Source organism: Girardinichthys multiradiatus, chromosome 9 (assembly GCF_021462225.1).
Source record: "Girardinichthys multiradiatus isolate DD_20200921_A chromosome 9, DD_fGirMul_XY1, whole genome shotgun sequence".
NCBI lineage: Eukaryota > Metazoa > Chordata > Actinopteri > Cyprinodontiformes > Goodeidae > Girardinichthys > Girardinichthys multiradiatus.
Window position 1 is genome coordinate 16172222 of NC_061802.1, and position 20311 is coordinate 16192532.

The following is a 20311-nucleotide window of genomic DNA, read 5'->3' on the forward strand; positions in this document are numbered from 1 at the left end:
AGAGGCCTTTATTTTTCTTTTTTTTCGACAGCAGGCAGACAGTAAAGAGGGGCAAAGGGAGGTGGAGACATTCGGCAAAGATCGCCAAGTCTCGAACACAAGGGTCGGCCGCATCGAGGACTTTAGCCTCTATATGTGGTCGCGCGCTTAACCCCTACACCACCAGCGCCGTGCCTACCTTTTGCATTGCCATCAGTCCAAATAATGTCTCATCTTTTGATACCTTTGTGTTGATTTATTGGGTTTTATATTATTTACTGAATTTGTTCTTTATCAGTTGTGACTTTTTAGTAAGTGGTTATTTATTCATTGTATTAAACAGAATTTCGACAACATTTTTCTTCACAAAGGTTTTTTTTTTTTAAGAGTTATTGAAGATACTTTTTGAAAACAAAATTTGTAGTTGCTGTAATAAGTGATTTATTTATTTTTTTTCCTATTTGATTATTCAACAGGCACCATGTTTTGCCTTAATACTCAAGACCAGAACAATGTTTTTCATTTCTTGGTTAGGCAATTAAACAAAACAACATATTACCAATTTTGAGCATAATTAAATGTAATGTTATATCTGGTATGGAAAATCTGACCGTACTTAAAGCTTTTTAAGCCCTAAACTTGTGATTATTAAATTTAGGACCTTCTCTGATCCAAAGAACACCAGTACGTCCATCGCTATGTGGCTCGGAAAAAAAACTAGGGCTTCAGAGTGGTCTAGTCGAAGTACGGGATTAAATCAAATTGATATCCAGTAGTGTGACTTTTAACAGTTTTTTTATTGTCCTAAAATCCTCCATTGTGGTTAGATTAAGACAATTCACAAAGAAAGAGGAAAGCTTATTGCTTGCCTGCATGATATGGTTTGTAGTTTTGTCAGAGCATAATAACACCTGAAATGCTGAGACAGAGCTACAAATTATGGAACAAACGTATACTACCAACACATTTCTCAAAACGAAAAGAAAAAAAACATGATGACCAATTATTGCAAATGCATGATGGCAGCAGTTGCCAACAAGGGTGGCACAACCAATTATTATGTTTGGGGAGAGTAACGTTTTCAGTTATGGCCAGGTTGGTTTGGGTAGCTTTTTTCCCCTGCATTATTCAGGTCATCTTTATCAGATATAAACATTAATTTGGTGATCTGAAACATTTAGGTGTGAAAAGGGAAAAACAATGGAAGATACGTTTGACCGTAGTTAGTCATTATTATTATTTCATTTATTTATAAAGCGCTTTACAAACCAAAACGGCAACGGAAGTCCTGTACGGGGTGAATTAAAAAATAGAAGATAAAAATAACAAAATAGTAACAGCATAACCGATAAAATAATAGGTTGACAATAAAAGCAATACAATCAGCAATAAAACTCATATAAGAAACAAGGACTGGCTTAATGGTCGTGCTCTCTGGTATTAAAAGCTTGTTTGAAACGAGGAGTTTTTAATATATATTTAGAATAATTTAAAGTTCCAGCAGACCTCACAGAAAGAGGGTGATTGTTACAGAGCCTAGGAGCTACGGCTGAAAAAGCATAATGTGATGTTTTTATGCTTAAAAAGATTGCCAGGTGAAAGACATACAGTGAAAGAATATAGCAGCATGACTTAGGTTTGCAAAGGTACATCTGATTGAACCACAAGACTTTGGAACGAAGTCCTTTGGAGGGATGAGACCAAAGTAGAGATGTTTGGCCACAATTCACAGCACCATGTGTGGAGAAAGTCAAACCCAGCTCATCAGCATAAACATCTCATACCCACTGTCAACCATGGTGGTGGAAGGAGTGATGATTTGAGCTTGTTTTGTGGCCACAGAAGTTGGGCACCTTGCAGCCTTCTAAAGTCAAATGTGATCCCATCTGTCCGACAGCTGAAGCTTGGCACATACTGGGTCATATAAGCAGTGAAGTGATGTATCAAGCACAGCAAGCCAAAACTGATAAGTCATACAGAAAATTACTAGTTCAAGTTACTGCTGCTAAAGGTGATTCTGCAAGCTTTACTTAACTTTTCCCAGGACTATGGCCCAAAACTAACATCAGCTGTATTCAAGGTAGACATCAGTGACCAATAATTCTGAGTCAGTATTGCATGGTCTCTGGCATTTTATTAGTTTGTGTGATGCAAATTAATGTTGCATTAAAAGCCTACGACTTAGTCATATATAAACATCCACTGTAGGACGAAGTTATCTGACATCAGTCTGCTATGGAGCCTTAGGCCATTTTAAAGTTGTAATTTCAATACTGTTTGCCTAATCCCAGTGCAAGATGGCTGCAGATGATTGCCAGAGTATCTGGAAAGTTGTGGCATATGATGAATGTCTGCCTGAAAAGAGCAGTCGATAAGAGCGCCTCATGACGTCACACGACGACGACCTTGTTTCGCCTTAAATGTGATGTTGTATTTGTTTTTCTTGTTAAAGTGCACGTCGGTGGAGATCCACGTGTATGTCTCATATCACAGCCGTGAGTGCAGGTCATTAATCTCGTTATCAGTGCTAAGAGGTTGGGCGGGCAGACTGGAGCTCTGTCTGCTTCTTGAATGGTAGCAGACACAGATCTGGTCCATAGCAAAATAAGATCATTTTTCAACTTATTTTTCTGGTTTTAACATTGTTGTTTGGCAGCCCTGCAGTCATGCTATGAAACCGAGCTGAGAACGTCTAAAGCTACAAATGATCTGGAAAAGTCTGCAATGTAAACCTCACACACACAATGTTCCACAGTCAAGGGCTGTGCTTTTTTTTAACAGGCAAAGGTTTTCGCACCTGTTCAACATTTACGTTTGAACCTCCTTGAAAACACACACTTTTGTGTATTTTGTTGGGATTTTAAATAATAAGACAAGACAAAGAAGTATGTATGGTTTTCACAATTTATGAATAACAATCTAAAAAGTGTACTGGACATTTACATGCAACCTTACTGAGTCAGTATTTTGTAGACCACTTGTTGTTGCAATTGCAGCTGCAAGTCTTTTGGAGTACATCTCTACCGGCTCTGCAGATTGAAATATATACATTGCTGCCCATTCTTCTATGCAAAAGAAATCAATCTCAGCCAGATTGTATGGAGAGTCTTACCCCTCAGTTTGATTTAGGTCTGGACTTTGGGCCTTTCGAACATGAATACGCTTTGACCGTTCCATTTTATTCATTAATTTATGTCCAGGTTGATGGTGGAAGGTGAACCCCGATCTCTAGTCTTTAGCACCATCTAACAGGTCCCATATTTCCTTTAATTGTCTTTAGCTTCCCTGTAGCAGCTGAAAAAAGGCATCGCCAAACCACAATGCTGCCACCACCAGGTTTAACAGGGGGACTGGGTGTTCATGGTTGTGTTCAGTATTAGTTTTTCATACACATAGCTGACTAGAACATGTTCTTCAACATTTGCAGTGTCCTCTGCCTTACTTGTGGCAAAAATATTTAAACTGGACTTAATAAGGTTTTTGTTCAACAATGGTTTTTTTATTGCCTAATTTCTATGAAGGTTGATTTGTGGGTGTTTTATTATTTGTCGACAGAGCCTTCTACCTAAGCTTTGGATCCCTGCTGCTCCTCCAGAGTTACCATTTGCCTCCTGTCTGCTTTTCTGAATAATATTCTCCTTGCTTGGCTATTGTATGACAAACAGAACAGGACCTGTTAAAGGTTCAAAACTTGGGATTTTGTGCTGACCACTACTTCTGAAGACACTTGCTTGCACTGGAGTTTATTTAAAAGTGTTGGTTTAAATGTCAATGAATACAGATGATTATTTCTAAAACATTTTGAAAGTGTGTAGTTTTTCTTTCACTTTACAATTTAATGCTTCTTTGTGATGGACTTTCACATAGAGTAGCAATAAAATATATTGAAGTTTGTGGTTGTAATGTGACAAATTGTCAAAAGGTTCAAAGGGTATCAATATTTTTGCAAGGTACTGTATTTCTTTGGTGTTTTCCTTGACACAGCATGTGTGTTTAAGTAGAAGCTGTGTGCATGTGTTTTGTGCATTTGGCCACATGTGGATACCTGTGTGTGAAACCCTGGGGTTAATGGCATTAGCAGGCTGTGATTGGGCCTGATGGCTTTCTGCAGCCATAATAGCAACTCTATTAAGCGTTTACTGTGAGCAATTCCACATGTCAGCTGGAGTCAAGCAGCGAGAGAGAAGACTGAGGAGCTGCGAGAGTCGAGAAGGCTGGGAGTGAGCCATAGAGGGGGGAGAAGAGAGGACTAAGGGGTCATTTGACCACAGAGGATGGAGGTCTGATAATTCATTTTCCTTAGCTGTGGTTGGATTTGGTTTTAGGCTGAGGACTCCCAGGTTCAACACTCATATCCAAAGATCTGTTATTCTGTAATTACATTTCATAAACTATAACCTTTCTGTTCCCCTCTGTCACTACATGTCTGTCTGCTTCTTCTGCCTGTGGAATTATAGTGTTGAGATTGCTCTTTATGACCTATTCAAGTGTATTTCCAGTTCGCTGGGTGCCTTTGGTTTGTACCAGGGATTTTCCCGCAACCTTTAGTTGTGCAGTGTCTGCTCTCTCTGACTGGGGATCTGGCAAGGATTTAGTATCATACACAAATAGACAAAAAAGGACATTTCAGCTACTTCATGGTAAATCTGTTTGTTAATTTAGTGGTAATATCAGAATTTGCTGAGCTTTTGGATGTAAAGCATGGCTGTTCTTTATTTTTGTTTTTCAAATAAGTTTAACTTTTTCAAATTTCAGTTTAGGTTTTTTTTTACATAATGTTTACACTGCTTTTGCTTACTGTTTTTGTATGTACAAAAGTTGTTTGGCTGTTTTTATAGTTATGCCATTTTTAGAAACATTCAAATTCACACAATTCTGAGCTGTGCTCCATACAGCAGTAAAGTCTTCATTACCTGAGAGGTCTTTTTTTTTTTTACCATATTCCCTCAAATAAAGACTGTTTTTTTTATTTACAGCTGTTTATGGCACACTATGTCTTGTCCAAGTTTCTACAGTGTTTTAATTTGATAGGGTATAATTAATATTTGAACCAGTACACGTGATGTATGCCAACCAGAAGGTGTTTTCCAAAGAAACGTATTCCTTTATAAGTAAATTTATTTTTAAGCTTGCAAATTGACATCTTAAGCATCTTGTCTTAATGTGTATTTTGCATACAGATTAAATAATAATAATATGATAATTATTCCAAAATTAAATGAGTAAATATATGGTGTGATGAAGTGGCAGGTTTATATCAGGACAGCTCAGGTTGAGCGGTTTGGCAGCAAGTATGAGATTGTGTTAAAATGTGTAGATAGGGGATGTCACCCCTTTTGGTAATACTTTGCCAAACCTCCTTTTTTCCTATACAATTTTGTCCTGGTCTGCAGCCTTTGACAAGGTTGGATTATTAGACATTTGCACGATCTCTGTTGATACTCCAGTCCTAGATTCTCTCTGTAGATTTTGTTTCAGTTTCATAAGATGGCATACGTTTTGTTTTTAATGTAAGTTAATATAACAATATCTAACTTGGCACAGTGGTTTGTTGAACAGGTTTAGCAAAAATCAAACTTCATTGTTTTCTTCTTTGGAATTCAAGCTGATACATATGGTGACAAAAAACTGAACCAAAATGCACATTTTAAAATATGCATTAAAATTTCCAGCATTTGAACCCTGGTCTCTGATTTTTTCCCTTTTGTATGTTTCAAAGTATAATTCAGGTAAAGGGGATTTGTAATCGGGGTCCGTTTCCAGTGTGGGGTGTGTGATGGTGGTGGTAGGGTCATCCTGTGGCCATGTGAACAGGAAGGTATGGGTTCGTTGTGAGGGGCTGAAGCTCTGAGCTGTTTATCAGATAGCTAATGAAGCAGCACAATCTCGTGAGCCCCTGAGAACGTGGACAGCAGTGATGGAAACGTGGAAAAGAGGTTGGGGTAAAGTTGGGAGCCTAAAAAATTAGAAAGGTGGGATTACAAAGAATTACAAAGCTCCGAGAAGATTTAAAGTATAAATTGGTCTGCACGTATTTCACTTTATTTCCCTCTACAATAAAAATACACATCTTATTATTTATTACATTTCCTGGTTAGAAATCAGCGGAGGCCATATCACTCAGCTCCTGGCGTAAACATTTTCTCTGGCTGCAGGAGAAACGGAGCCGCGTTCCCGGCTCCCATCATCACGACCATCCAGTTTACTGCGGGCTACACATCCATCAGAGCGCTTTGCAGGAAAGGGAGAAGGAAAGAGCTTGCTTCATTACAAGTTCAAATAATCAGCCAGTCAGATGATCAAAACAGCATTACAGTGTAGATGTCAGTGTTTGATGTTTTACAATTTCCAGTGATAATTAATTCTGTTCACACAGAACACAGAAAAGCTGAAACATTTCAAAACAGCAGATGGAAATCTTCAGACCAGATTTAACATCTGTAATACAGCTTTTGGATGACATTTGTGTGCCACTTTTACAATATAAATCTAAAGTTTATCAAATGATTTATGCAATTCAATATGATGTGTTTACATAATGAGAAAGTAAGGAGGAAATGTCTCTATTTTATAAGGAAGAAACTTCTGCTGTGATAAGGAGGAGCCTGAGACGACATGAAAAAGATGGAGAATAAACACAGAAGGACTGTGAGAGAAAACCAAAGAGTTGAAGGGCTATCTGGCACCATTACTCTGTTAATATTGTTATCCAGAATAGACAGACGGTTCAACACAGTTAAACGTCCATGTACTTTCTATGGGAATTAAAAACAGAGAGTACGCACTCAGTTTATGTGCTTTTGTAACACGTTTGGCATTTACTAACAGGAATTAGACAGGACACAGAGAGGGAAGGAGGAAGACAAGCAGCACATTTCTCAAAGTCTGCAATCAAACCCTGGATGGAGGACTAATAGTCTCTTTATATGGGGCGATCGCTTCATTTATGAATGAGACACAGCTAAACACAGGATCACTGAGCTAACAGTACTTTCTGCTGGAGGATCTTACTGTTATTGTGGAACATGCTGTGGTTGGTTTGTTGCTCAGTTGCTCAAACATTTAGGTGACATATTTTGCCTGTGTCACAGTGTGAGAAAATCTGTTTTGTTCATCAGGAGCCAAGGAGTGAGAGGTCAGAGGTCAGGCTCCGGGGAGTCATCAGTGCTGAGCGCTGAGATGACCCTGAACGATCCTCAGATAGGAAGGCCTCGCCTCCCTGAGGAAGTTGATTCCATCACCGCTCGTGTGTGTTTGTGTGAGCTTGCATTCCATGTGCTTATCCAATAAAACAATTAGTACATACAGTTCTTGATATAGTTCTGCAGTACCATAACATACATACATTCAGACAGCCTGAAGAATTATTGATCAAGATTACTTTAAAAAAATATAGAAAAGGAAGAAAAATGTAAAGAATGAGTTCCAGAGTTTTGCATGGAGACAAACAATGTCAGAAACAAAGTCATCCATTTTACATATGATAACCCCAAGAATTCATAGACAGTATCTTATTTTATAAATTCCTTTGAGAGGTACTATTTAATCACATAAATTGTGTTTCACTTTGAAATTGAGGAGTTTTTGGTGTCTCAACAGTTTGAATTTTCTTATATCATTGAAAGAAGCATTAACGAATATAGCTGCAGAGATGAGATGGCATCTGCTGAACACTCTGAGCGAGGCTGACAGCTTCTGTTTCACCTCATAAAGCATCCTGATGTGGCAACCATATGCACACATATTCAGATTCTAATGCAAGCTATTGATGCTAGTGGAGTACATAAAGTTGATAAACCTCCTGTGGGACAGCTTTTCCACCAAATAAGTTCTGCTTCTTAATTTCTGTTCAAAAACTTTGGGAACTTGTAGCTATGTTGCGCATAAGCCCTCATTTTCCTCAATTTTCTGAGAAAAATGTTTAACTGAAGGCTAAGCCAATAGGGGAGAGAAGCGTAAACACACTCTGGCTATGCGGGAAAATAACACTTAAATACTTTGCCCAACATAATTAGTGGTTGAAAGGGACAGTGTAGGGTGTATCATTTAACATTTTTGTCCTAGTATACATTTAACATTTGTGTTTGAGCCAACCATTGGGGAATCGGACTGGGGCACAAATCAGTGGTTTCTATTTACTAAATTCATTGTATATGTTTGAGTTTAATGGAAATTGTTTACATGCTCTGTATTACTTTTGACAATGCAAATATAAATAAAAAGGCTAAAGAACATAAGAGAATTATCATTAAGTTTTTTTTTTTTTGGTGGTTTTGTCCTAATTTACAGTAAAATTAATTAGGTTAGAATGCTATTAAAAGGTCAACTAAGAGAAACACATTATGTAGACTAATTACACCACAAAGTCATGTTTTCAAGCCCATATTTCTATTAATTAGGATCATTTTCCGCTTACAACTAATGAAAACAGGATATTTAAGATTAGAATATAATTTCAGACAAATAAAAGGAATAATAATTAATACCAGAATGTTGGCTTTACAAAAAGTATATTTAATACCTTCCTAATGGTTGTTGTTTTCAAACTTTACTATTAATCTGATAAATGAGCCTCAGCAGAATGCATATTCTAATTTATTAGAAATGATTGTAAAGGCATAAGAATATTGTTATTATTTCTTAAGTAGCCTACTAGATATATGTAGTGAAGTATGTAAAAATTTTACTAATTTCCTAGGTTAATTGTTAAAACTGTTAAAAAAAATCATACTGAACCACTAATTGGCCTGTGCCTGTCTATGGAACTTCAAAGTTCTGTGACAACAGACATGCATGAGGACCGTCTTATTTAATGGTTATATACATTAACATGTGCCCAGATTCTAGTTATGTACTATTTTTGATTTAGCTTTAAGATACTCTGTTATATATTTATGATCACAAACAGCATAACATGGCCTGTTGAAGGTAAAACACAAAAAACCTATATGCTGCACAAATTAATCTTTCTCTCACTGACTGAGATTTCATAGTTGTTATATGAAAGGGTAATGCTTTGTGTAACATAATTGGGTAAATCATGTAAGTCACCACAGTTGTCAACCTTTTTGCAGCAATATGTTTCAGTGGTCATTATTTGACTGACTTTATCAGTCTCTCACATCGTTGTGGAGGACTGTTAGCACACTCTTCTTTTCAGCATTACTTCAGTTTATCGAGGTTTATAGATGCTTTTTTTCTGCACAGCTCTCTTAATGTCCCACCAGAGTAAATAGAAGTTTAGGCCTGGGCAATGACCCAGCCCTTCCAACTCCATGATTCTTTTTTCAGTTATTCTGTCTTTGTTTGGGATCATTGTCCTGTGGATGACCTAGTTTGCGCCAAGCTTCAGGTCGCAGACAGATGGCCTCACCTTTGACTCTAGATTACTTAGATATACAGAGGAGTTCATGTTCAACTCAATGACTGCAAGGTACCTGAGTGCTCTGGCTGCAAAACAAGCCCAAATTATCAGCCCTCCTCCATCGTGCTCTAAAGCATTTGGGTTGATACGCTTTATTTGGTTTTCTCTAAACTATTCTCTACTCTGGTTTCATCTTTCCAAACAACATTGTCTTATGCGAGCATTATGCACTCTGACCTCGGAGTACATTTGCTGGAATGTCCTCTCCTGGGAGGATTGACAAATGTCTACAATGTTTTCCACTGGAAAACAATCTTTGTCTCTGCAGAATAATGGTCATCATATTATTTGGAAAAGTCCTTCTAACAATTCCCAAACGGATAGGTAGCCATAGTTGCTCTTTCTAAATTAATTGCTTTTGTCTTTCCATATTGGCATTGAATTAACACACATGTACAGTATGTTACAGACCTTCAATGAGCCAACACTCTTACTTTACTGGAGGTGATCACACTCATGATGATCCGATGACTGAGTGCATTTTATTGGCAACTACCTGCTACATTCCTACTGCACTTTTCCATTTTGGGTTCCTTTTAGTTTAACAAATAAGTACAGTGTGGATTTTTGTTATTTGTTTTGCACTTGAGGTCACATTTAAATGATATTAGCATCTAGGAAAAACCAGATCAGTTTCAGCTCCTGATCTATTAAACTCAAGAACTGAAAGAGGGTATACTTTATTTTTATACCATGACTGCAGAATTAACTGAAATAAACTGCTATAGACTATTATTTTTGATGATGTAAGACTGGATTTAATGCTGTTGTACTCAAGGCAAAATACAATTAGGAACATCTCCCAACTATTTGTGTGGCCATCTTTGATTTTAGAAACATCAGCATCTGTCTGTCTGTCTTTGTGTCTTTCATGAATTCCCTCTTATGTTGGGTGTACCAGAGGTCCGTAGTTCTGAGGTGGTGGCTCCACATATGACAGGATATTTTGGGAGACTTGGATATAGTAACACTTTTTTAGCTTTACAATGTTGTCACAAGACAAAAATATTGCATTTGTGCAGCTCTCCTTTAATGCTTGAGCTTCCGTGACCACGTGTGCATTTTTGTGTGTGGCAGCAGCCCAATGGGCCTGTGGGAGTGATCTGTCCTCCTTTCCCACAGTTTGTGTCCCATGAGTCCCCTTGGTGACGTCAGGAAAGAGGTACAAGCAAGTGCCCCGCTCAGAGGTCGCAGGTTCACTTCCTGTCTGTCAGAGTAGAGCTGGGCCGTGTCCAGAGTGGAGCACCAAACTGTCTTTATGATGTCGTTGTGGTTTGACCTTTCTGTCTCTGTCTCTTTCAGGCTATGTGGCTGATGCTCCAAACAGAGAAGCCAGAGGATTTTGTCATCGCTACGGGGGAGGTGCATAGCGTGAGGGAGTTTGTGGAGAGGGCCTTCAAACATGTGGGAAAGACCATTGTGTGAGTGTTCACACATAAACACAACAAATGCCACTTTTACTATGGCATAATGTGCAAAATCACATCCCAAGAGAGATTATTATCTTTACTTCAATAAATAAAATTTGAAAATGGAAGTTTCTTTCACCGCTCTTTTTTTCTAGAACCCCCAAAAATATCATAGAGACGTTTTCGTGTTCATAGTGCCATAGTGCCATACTTCATTGGTGCCATTTTGACTTAAAAAACATCAAAGAAAGAAACCATTCACAAATATCATAGAGGACGAAAAAATATTTACATGAAATGTGTAAAAAAAAATAAGCTTCTCCATTTCGATTTTGTCATATTCCAGGTGGGAGGGAAAGGATGAAAATGAGATTGGCCGTTGCAAAGAGACCGGGGTGGTTCACGTGAAGGTGGACCCAAAATTCTTCCGTCCCACTGAAGTGGTAAGTCATATTTGTTCTGTTATTGAGTGTCTAGTGTACTTTATATGTAACAATGAATCCCCAACATGTTGTTTTATATAACCAAACACCAATTTATTAGGAACTCCTGGGAAATATTTATCAGTCTGGCACATTAATGTAGAGGAATTTTAACCCATTTTTCCACATAAAGATGGTTACATTACTGGATGCATGTTTTTTTCCTTAAATGAACTCATTTTAGGTTCTCTCAAAAAACGTTAAGAATAAATAAAAACATGTTTTTTTCAAAAAATAAAACAAGATAATAGAGTTTAAATTAGTGCAAATGAAGACATGTATCCTGATTGACAGGTCCAGCACATTTTTTCCAACTCCTGCCATATTACTGTGAATGCCACAGTCTAGAAAAGCTCCAAACATCAAAATTTATTCTTGTAAATCCAGTAAAACATTTGCAGTTAAAAAAGATACTTGATGACAACCAATCTGAGCCCAGATAAGACCTCATTTGGCTTTAGATACAGTGACATATATAAGTGATGTATAAATCACCTGAATTGATAACTGGTTTGAATTAACCAGCGTTTCTGTTTAAATGTGTCCTTTAGCGAACTGCTGTGTTGTCAGGCATATCATTCTTCTTTGACATCTTTGCTGTTGACTCATTACACATCACACATGCCAGAGTGAGAGGAGTCTGCAGTTTCCTACAAATAACACAGGTTAAGATGAGACGAGATGCCTTTAATCTCACTGTATGAATAATGTGATTGCCAATGTGTTGTCTTTCTAGCCTCTTATATTAATAAACACAAAGATTTTGGACAAATATCTGCTTGCCAACCACTTCTTGGGAAGCTAGAAATTAATTGTGTCTTGCTGTAGTGCCCCCATGTCAAAATGATTGACCTTTAACCTCATTACTGCAACCAAAACTTCAGTAACTTCTAAGAATTTACAGTTCTTCAAGTTTTGGCCACAATGTTTATGTCTGATGATCAGAATCATCTTTAGAATTGGAATTGGCTTTATTGGTCAAGATTGTGTGCACAAGCAAGCGATTTGACTTTGGTTTCAAGGACTCAGTGTACAGACATGAAGTATAAATATATAAACTTTAGAAAACAAAAAGAAAGGCAGGTTGTGGTAGTGCAATGTGCTTACTTTGTTATACAGCAGAGAAGCTGACTGCTCAGGCTGTAAGGTGTTCATTGTGTTCACCAGAGAAACAGCCTGGGGGAAGAAACTTTCTCTGTGGCAGCTGGTTTTTACAAATAGTGCTGTGTAGCATTGACCTAATGGTAAAAGTATAAGCAGTTTGTGTCCAGGATCTGTGGGGTATGCAGAGATGTTGTGGGTTAAGCTCCAGGTGGTTGACTGTACTAGTGGACCAGCCGATCCACCTCCCATCTGTATGCAGACTTGTCATTGTCCTGGATCACACCAAAGACAGTGGCGTCATCTACAAACTTCCGGAGTTTCACAGTGCAGGAGAGGACGCGCTCCAGCTGAACCTGCTGTTGCCAGTTAGTCAGGAAGCCGGTGATCCACTGATAGGTGGAGGCCAGTACTGTGAGCCCGGTGAGCTTCTGGTGGAGGATCTCTCGGTTGATGGTGTTGAAGGCCAAGCTGAAGTCCACAAACAGGTTCTTGGCATACACCCCTGGGTGGTCAAGGTGGTGCAGGATGAAGTGCAGTCTCAAATTGAATGCATCATCTGCCGACCTGTTTGCCCAGTTAGTAAATTGCACTGGGGTGCAGGGAGGAGTTCTGTAATGTCCATCTGTAGACCCATAATGAGGTCTGATGCACAATTTAACAGGTAGACATGGTAAAAAGCTGCAGTGGGTGCCGGAGAACGACATTGCCTTAAAAAGTTGTGAAATCTGTATTGTTTTGTTTTTATTTATTACATAGAACAGTGTATATTCCCATATACTTCTAGATACTTGACCTTATCCTGCGAGTCATATGTTGTTTTTTTTGTTTGTTTTTACCTGTGTCTCATTGCCAGTCATTGTGTTTGAGAGCATATACTTATCAGCCATAAAGGGTGCAGCTGACAGCTCCAGGCGGCTCATTGTATGCTTTTAAACTACTGGAAACGAGCCAGCCAACCTCTTTAAGAGTAATGTCGTCTGTATCCTGTAAGAAATTCAGAAAGGCTGCACATTAACTAAAGCCAACTAAAAGACATCCCTTTAATGGTGAGGGTGTGTATCAGAATGTGCCACTTTCGTTGAAAGGTTAACCTGATCAGTGAGGAGCTGGTTTGTATGTACCTTAGAGACGGAGTTGTGCATGAAGAAGTCATCTTGTGTAACAGGGGGTGTTGCACCTTTCCCCTGCTGATGGTATTAGGTTACCCCAGAGTGTTGTGGCTCAGATTAGCCATCAGACTCTTGGTTAAAAGCCAGAAGCCCCCATCCCATGAGGTTTGGCCCTCTGAGATTAGGGTTGAGATTCAGTTGAGTGACAGCAGGGGATTAAAAGGAGGCCCTGCTGACTGACTGCTGAGGGTATGGCAGCACTGGTTACACACCTGTGCCTGTATTCTTTGTGTGTGTCAGCTCGTTCATTCAGGGTCTTAACCCTGAATCCACACTGAAGACTACACCTTGAATTGACTGAGTCAACACTGACCTGTGAGCCAAGACACCTAATGTGTAGTTTTTGTGATATGTCTGGCTACTGGCAGTATCACCTGTATTGTTGATCCAGTTTTGATGTTTCTGAGATTGGATGGGTTTAAAACAATATACATGTGAATCTCAGACTACCTGAAGCTAATAGTAATGGATCTTTGGAAGATTAAGGGTAAGCCAAATAAATCTGACTTTAACATGGGGAATTTGTAGGTACTGCTTGGTAGATTGTTGACACATGTTGAACTATGTAATGAAAGCTGTCAAGTGTTATCTTCTGGTAATATCAAATGACCTGACTGAAGCCTTCGGAAAGAAGATTGTAGCAGCTTCTCAGTCTGGTAACGGATTCAAATAGGTCTCAAAAGAATTGGAAATCAGCCATTTCACTTTACGGAAAATGGTGTTCAAGTTGAGAAAATACATAACCACTGCCAACATGCTGAGATCTGGCTGTTCAGGCAAGCAAACCTTGAAAACAGAAAACATAACATGTCGTCCTGGGACCTACACCAGCCTCCTGCTACTGATAAGAAAGTGCATGCCTGTACAATCACATACAGGAGTGAAATGAGGAAACCTTTGCTCTATGAGAAAAACATGATGCCCAGACTAAAGTTTGCCAGAGACAACAGAGACCAGAACCTCTGAAATAATGTTCTTTGGACAGATAAGTGTAAATGTTTTATTATTAGACACAATAGCAAAAGAGAAGTTTTGAATAAAAGTAATTTAGCATTCCAGGCAAATAAACTCATATGAACAGTGAAGCACGGTGGTGGAAGTGTCATGGTTTGGAGATGCTTTGGTTCAGCAGGACGTTTATACAAATAATTATTGTGTATCAGAGGGCGTTATAGGATAATGTGAAACCATGTGTGAAAAAATAACAGATGAAGGATAACAGGAATCTGCAACATAACAGTTAGGTAGTATGGAAACATCTGCTAATGAACAACTAAATATTTATTAAAGTAGCCTAATTTTTCCACATTAATAAATATATGAAGTTTTTCTCTAAAATGTGAAATTATTTAAAAAATGTTGCGATGTTATGTGGAGATTGTATAACCAGAGAAACTCGGAGGGTTAGCCTTGAAGAGATGACAAGCTTAGGACAGTTCAGTTATAGCGGGTAGACTCTCATTGTCTCCTTATTTCTAGAAGTTAAAGAGACAGAAGAGAGTTTAACCTCTGAACCCCCAGATAGGAAGCGGCTGACATTGGGCTCATACCTCACTATTGTGGCTCACTTCGAGTGGAAATACCTGTCATCGAGTGGGTGCCATGTGTGTCCTGAGCTTCCAGCTGACTCAGATGCTTTCAGTGTCATGTTTGCTGTTTAAATCTCTGAAGATTTGGACATGTTCCCATGTAGAGGGTTTGTGAAAAAAGGTTTGTGTGGCGTAGGCGCAGTGTCACCTCAGGCTGCATGTTAAAATATGTGTAATTCATCATTATTCCTGTCAGTGTTTGTGCTTAGTAACCCTGGGGACAGGGGTCGGCAAGCAGTGGTGGTTGTAAGGAGGTTAAATAAACAGGTTTGTGACTTTCTACAAAGGTCAAATCAGGTTTGTCTTTTACCTTGGAAGCGGCGAGTTGAGATGATGCATTAAAGTTAAATCACGAAAGCATGGAACCACCCACATTTTCTGCAGACGTGGAAGTGAAAGATGTGCGATGTGAGTTGTCAGACTTGTTTTGAATTTTTCAAACTGCTCCAACTGTCATGGTGTTGTAGAGCCACCATTTGTCCCAGACATACTGCAGGGGTTTTACCTGCTCTGTGGTTTGGCTCCAGTAAGCAGCCAAAAAGCCAATCAGGTGCTCCTCTCTATACTGTGCTGTATTGTTTATGATTAGTTTCAGTCGCCTGAAACTAATCATAACATGTGCACCATAACTGTGCACATTTCTGATGTTTCATTGTTTTCTTGTAAAGTCCACCTTGTTTGTGTAATTCTCAATTATCTAATGCACAGGATCTGGGACAAAAAATAGATCTAAAACAAATCCAGAAGAAAATGGCATATGTAAAAAAAAAAAAAAAGCTTTATTTTTGCATCAAATATGTTTATTAGTGTGTTTGACTCTATTGGCCTCTGTATAGTGGAGATGATAAATACTTCTCTTCAAACTGGCTCAGTTCCCAGCTCCTTTAAACAAGCTGTTGTTGAGCCAATTTTAATGAAACCTCATTTGGACCCATCTCTTCCAAACAGTTACAGACCAATATCCAAATTGCCTTTTGTGTCAAAGATTTTGGAAAAAACGGTAGCAGAACAACTTAACCATTTCTTGGAAGAAAATAATGTTATGGACACTTTCCAGTCTGGTTTTTGAAAATTGCACTCCACTGAAACTGCGTTACTTAAAGTATATAGTGACATTTTGATGGCAGCAGACTCTGGAGAGTTCATAGTTTTGGTTTTATTAGATCTCACCTCTGCTTTTGATACTATTACAGTATCATGATAAACAGGCTTAGGGATCTGTTCCGGATTACTGGTGTTGTTTTAGAATGGTTCGTGTCATATTTATCTGAGAGATCTTTTATTGTTAATATGAATCAAGTGATGTCTGAAACAACAGTTTTGTCTTGTGGGGTACCTCAGGGATCTGTTTTGGGTCCAATTCTCTTTTCACTTTATATATTTCCGCTAGGCCAAATTATAAGACGTTACAATGATATTTTTTATCACCTCTATGCTGATGATATCCAGCTATATTGCTCTTTCAAAGCCTCTGAGTTTTATAAATTGTCCAGTTTAAGTAATTGCCTGACAGAAATCAAGCAATGGTTAAACGACAACTTCCTCCAGTTAAACACTGATAAAACTGAAACACTGATTATTGCTCCTGACCACATGATTTCGGAAATTAGGCCCTTCTGTGCAATCAAGCCTCAGAAATGTAGGTGTCATTTTCGACAGTTCAATGTCCCTCGAGCATCACTCCAAACAGTTGGTTCGGAATTGTTTTCATCATTTAAGGAATATCTCAAAACTCAGATTACTGGTGTCAAAGGCTGAGCTTGAGATGATTATTCATGCTTTTATCTCTTCCCATTTGGATTATTGTAATGGTCTTTTTACTTGTTTTAACAAATCTGCTTTGGATCACCTTCAAACTGTGCAGAATGCTGCAGCAAGACTCTTAACTTGCACCAATAGAAGATCTCATATCACTCTAGTTTTGGCCTCTCTTAATTGGTTGCCAGTAAATTTTAGATTTCATTTTAAAATTTTAGTTTTAACCTTTAGGGCCTTACATGCCCAAGCCCCCCAGTATATCTCTGATGTGTGGAATCCATATTCTTCATCCCGAGCTCTTAGATCATCAGGTCAAAGGTTACTGTTGGTTCACTCGTTTCAAAACTCGTGGGGATCGGGCTTTTGGGGCTGCGGCACCAAGGTTGTGGAATTCTCTTCCATTGTCTTTACGCTGTACAGACTCCATTGACTCTTTTAAAAAGCAGCTGAAGACATTTTTATACAAACAAGCTTTTAATGAACATGTTATATTATATTCTACTGTTTGATATTGTTGTACTTATATTTTATTTTTTGATTTTTTGTTGTGAAGCACAATTTTTATCTGTGATAAGTGCTTTATAAATAAATTTTACTTACTTACTTATGTGCAGAATTGTCATATGCATGCATAAGGCAGGTTAGCTGCCAACAAGTGGATTGCTTGGAGTTGTATTTTTGACATGCTGACCACAGAATATGCCTGGCATGCAAGTGACAATAAAAATGAACGTCAATGGAAAGCTTGCAAAAATATCTTGAGCTGTTAAGTCAACACATGAAAACTGGACTACTGAGACTGTTATAATGGTATTTTACGTGAAAGATGGTATAGATGCTTAGATGAAAAGAGAAGCCAAGCGATGCTTTTTATTTTATTAAGGTCTAATTACTGATATAAACCTAGTTTTAGATCATGTCAACTGTATTCTTTTCTGTGCTTTAGTGAGTACGGGTGTTTCACTTAGTCAGTGCCTGCATGTCGACGCTTGTGCCTGTCTGTGCTAATACAGGTTAGCTGTCATATCTCATAGTTCATGTGTCACTGGAGGGCATTAACTGCTGTGGGCTGAGTGACAACTCCACGGTTTCTGTCCAACCTCTCATGCCGAGCAGGACGACTGGTGATAAATGGGTAGTTGTCTCTCAAGCCGTCTTTTCTCCTCCCTATCTCGTCAGTGCGCGCGATTTTTCCACCACCATTTGTTCAGCTTATTCAGTTGCACTTCTGTCACTGTCTGAAACAAGGTAACACAAGAAGAAGTAGTGTACAACACAAAATATCTGTTGATATTTTAGGAGTTTAAGTTTTATGCACTCCGTCTGTATCTGCCATTGCCTCCCATCAGTTCATTCCTAAATCTGATTAACAATCCGATGTGTGCAGATAGTATATATTTCTAGGTTTCAAGGCGTATAATCAAACAGGACACCCTGTGAAAGTGGTATTCCATCTTTGAAATTTACACTTCCCCAATCAACCTCTAGTTCCAATTCAGTATGGTTGTCATGCATATAAAACATAGTGAAAGTTGCAGGAATAGACTGTTCATTTGCACTTTTTATTATTATTTACTACAGTGTACCGATCAATCGTGTTAATGACTACAACAGCTAGCAATTCCTGAATGCAGTCAGCTTGAGAAATATGTTGCTTCAGAATCCAAGTTCTGATATCAAAGAATAATCAAACAATACATAAGTATACTATAAATTAAAACTACCGCCATAATAGATAAAAACATGTTCACATTTATAGTTGTGGTATTATTCCATCAGCACAACTTAGAATTAGGATTTAGCTCTTTCATTAAATCGTTCGCTTGCGTTATTGCAGCCGTTGGAGTGTTTCATTTGGAAGATGCAGGCCATGGTTGTAGTAGATATTGTCAAGCTCCCTTAAAATAATGCTGAATCCATCAGCTATTTTTTGCCTTCTAAAGGACAGTTTCAGGATATAGCCAGAGACAAGCCCATCTTTGAGGCTCATCTGTGTTTCACAAGTCAACCACTTGAGCCATGTCCTACAGACAGCTGAGATTGCTGAAACACAATTATTTCAGTGTAGCAGATGTGTGTGCCTTCCTTTAATTGTGACCACTGAGCCAACTGGAAGCATGCAACTCTGCTGAAGGTGCTTTAATCATTTTGGCTAGGAATACTAATGTAAGATCCTCTCCAACACCAAATAAAACACTCTTCCTTGTAGACATCTACTTATTGGTTGCCACAAAGGAAAAAAACATGAAAAAATAGTAATTTCCTTATTTTTGATAAATGTGGTCAATGTTAGTCAGTGTTATTGTGCTAATGCTAGTTTTCACATACAGGAAGTATGCAGTTTTTGAGGCCAAATGCATAGTTATACTGTATGTACTTCAACTATGGTGGCTCCGTTTTTGTGCTCTTGTTTGGCATAAACAACAGGTCCACAGTGCTGTATGTTAAAATGCCTCACCTAGTTTTTATTATTTTTTCATTGTTGAGATCAGACCTCTCTGAAACTCTGTTTGTAACTGCTGCGAAGAAGCTGTGTTAAAGAATCTGACTGTTACAACCATGCTTCCTTGTAGGGATTTTTTTAGACAGGTACCATTAGTAGTTGATGTTCTCCACACATGACACCTTGACATCTGCCTACACTCTGCCTCATTTTTTGTCTCTTCACACCTAAAGAGGTTTCCTTCATCTTTTCAGGATCAAATTCAGTTTGGATAATTTCTCACAGCCTTTTGTTAGTCTAACGTCCATCAAAAGGATGAGGTAATCATCCTTTAGGCTATATTTCAGTCATAGCTGAGGAAGTCTGAAAGTGAGTGTTTAATTGGAGCTCTTGTTTTTTTTTTGTGGCCTACGAATGCATTTCAAAATTACTCAAATTTGGCCTGCTTGCACAGGTGGTTGTTTTTTTGTTTAAGGCAAAATTATTGCAGATAAATTTAAATATTCTTACAATAATAAGTACAACACAAAGTTTTATCTTTTAATAACCGTGCTTTTTGCATTCCTTTTAATTCCATAGTAAGCACGATCACATTGATCCAGTAACTTTTAGTCTAAAACTGAATTTGGTGCATTTGGTGCAAGCGTTTTCAAAAAAAGAGTGACCCAAATGCTGGTCCTATTACTGAAAATATAAATTTTTTTCTTTCAAGCCCAAAAGAATTGCAAACTGGATGCCTTGCTTTTAATGAGGCAAATGTTCAGACCCCTTTTTAAGTTTTAAATCTGCAATGGTTTACATCCCTTTCACACAAAAATCTGACACAAGCGTAGCTTACTGTTAATTGTGGAAAAAGAAAAATTCACACAATAGTTTTTGTGATTTTAGTCTTTTCTTTCTTCATTTGGCCTGTGAGTACTTTTGACTTGAAGATTTTGGCTCATGTCACAGAAA

General features: G+C 38.2%; 1 protein-coding gene across 1 annotated transcript in view; it reads left to right on the plus strand.

The window, feature by feature from the left end:
• Positions 1 to 20311, plus strand: part of gmds (GDP-mannose 4,6-dehydratase) — a 259333-nt gene that overhangs the window by 189662 nt on the left and 49360 nt on the right. Inside the window, exons 8-9 of the mRNA XM_047375720.1 lie at positions 10706 to 10824; positions 11159 to 11255. Coding sequence (XP_047231676.1) covers positions 10706 to 10824; positions 11159 to 11255 — 216 coding nt within the window. The remainder of the gene's footprint in view (positions 1 to 10705; positions 10825 to 11158; positions 11256 to 20311) is intronic.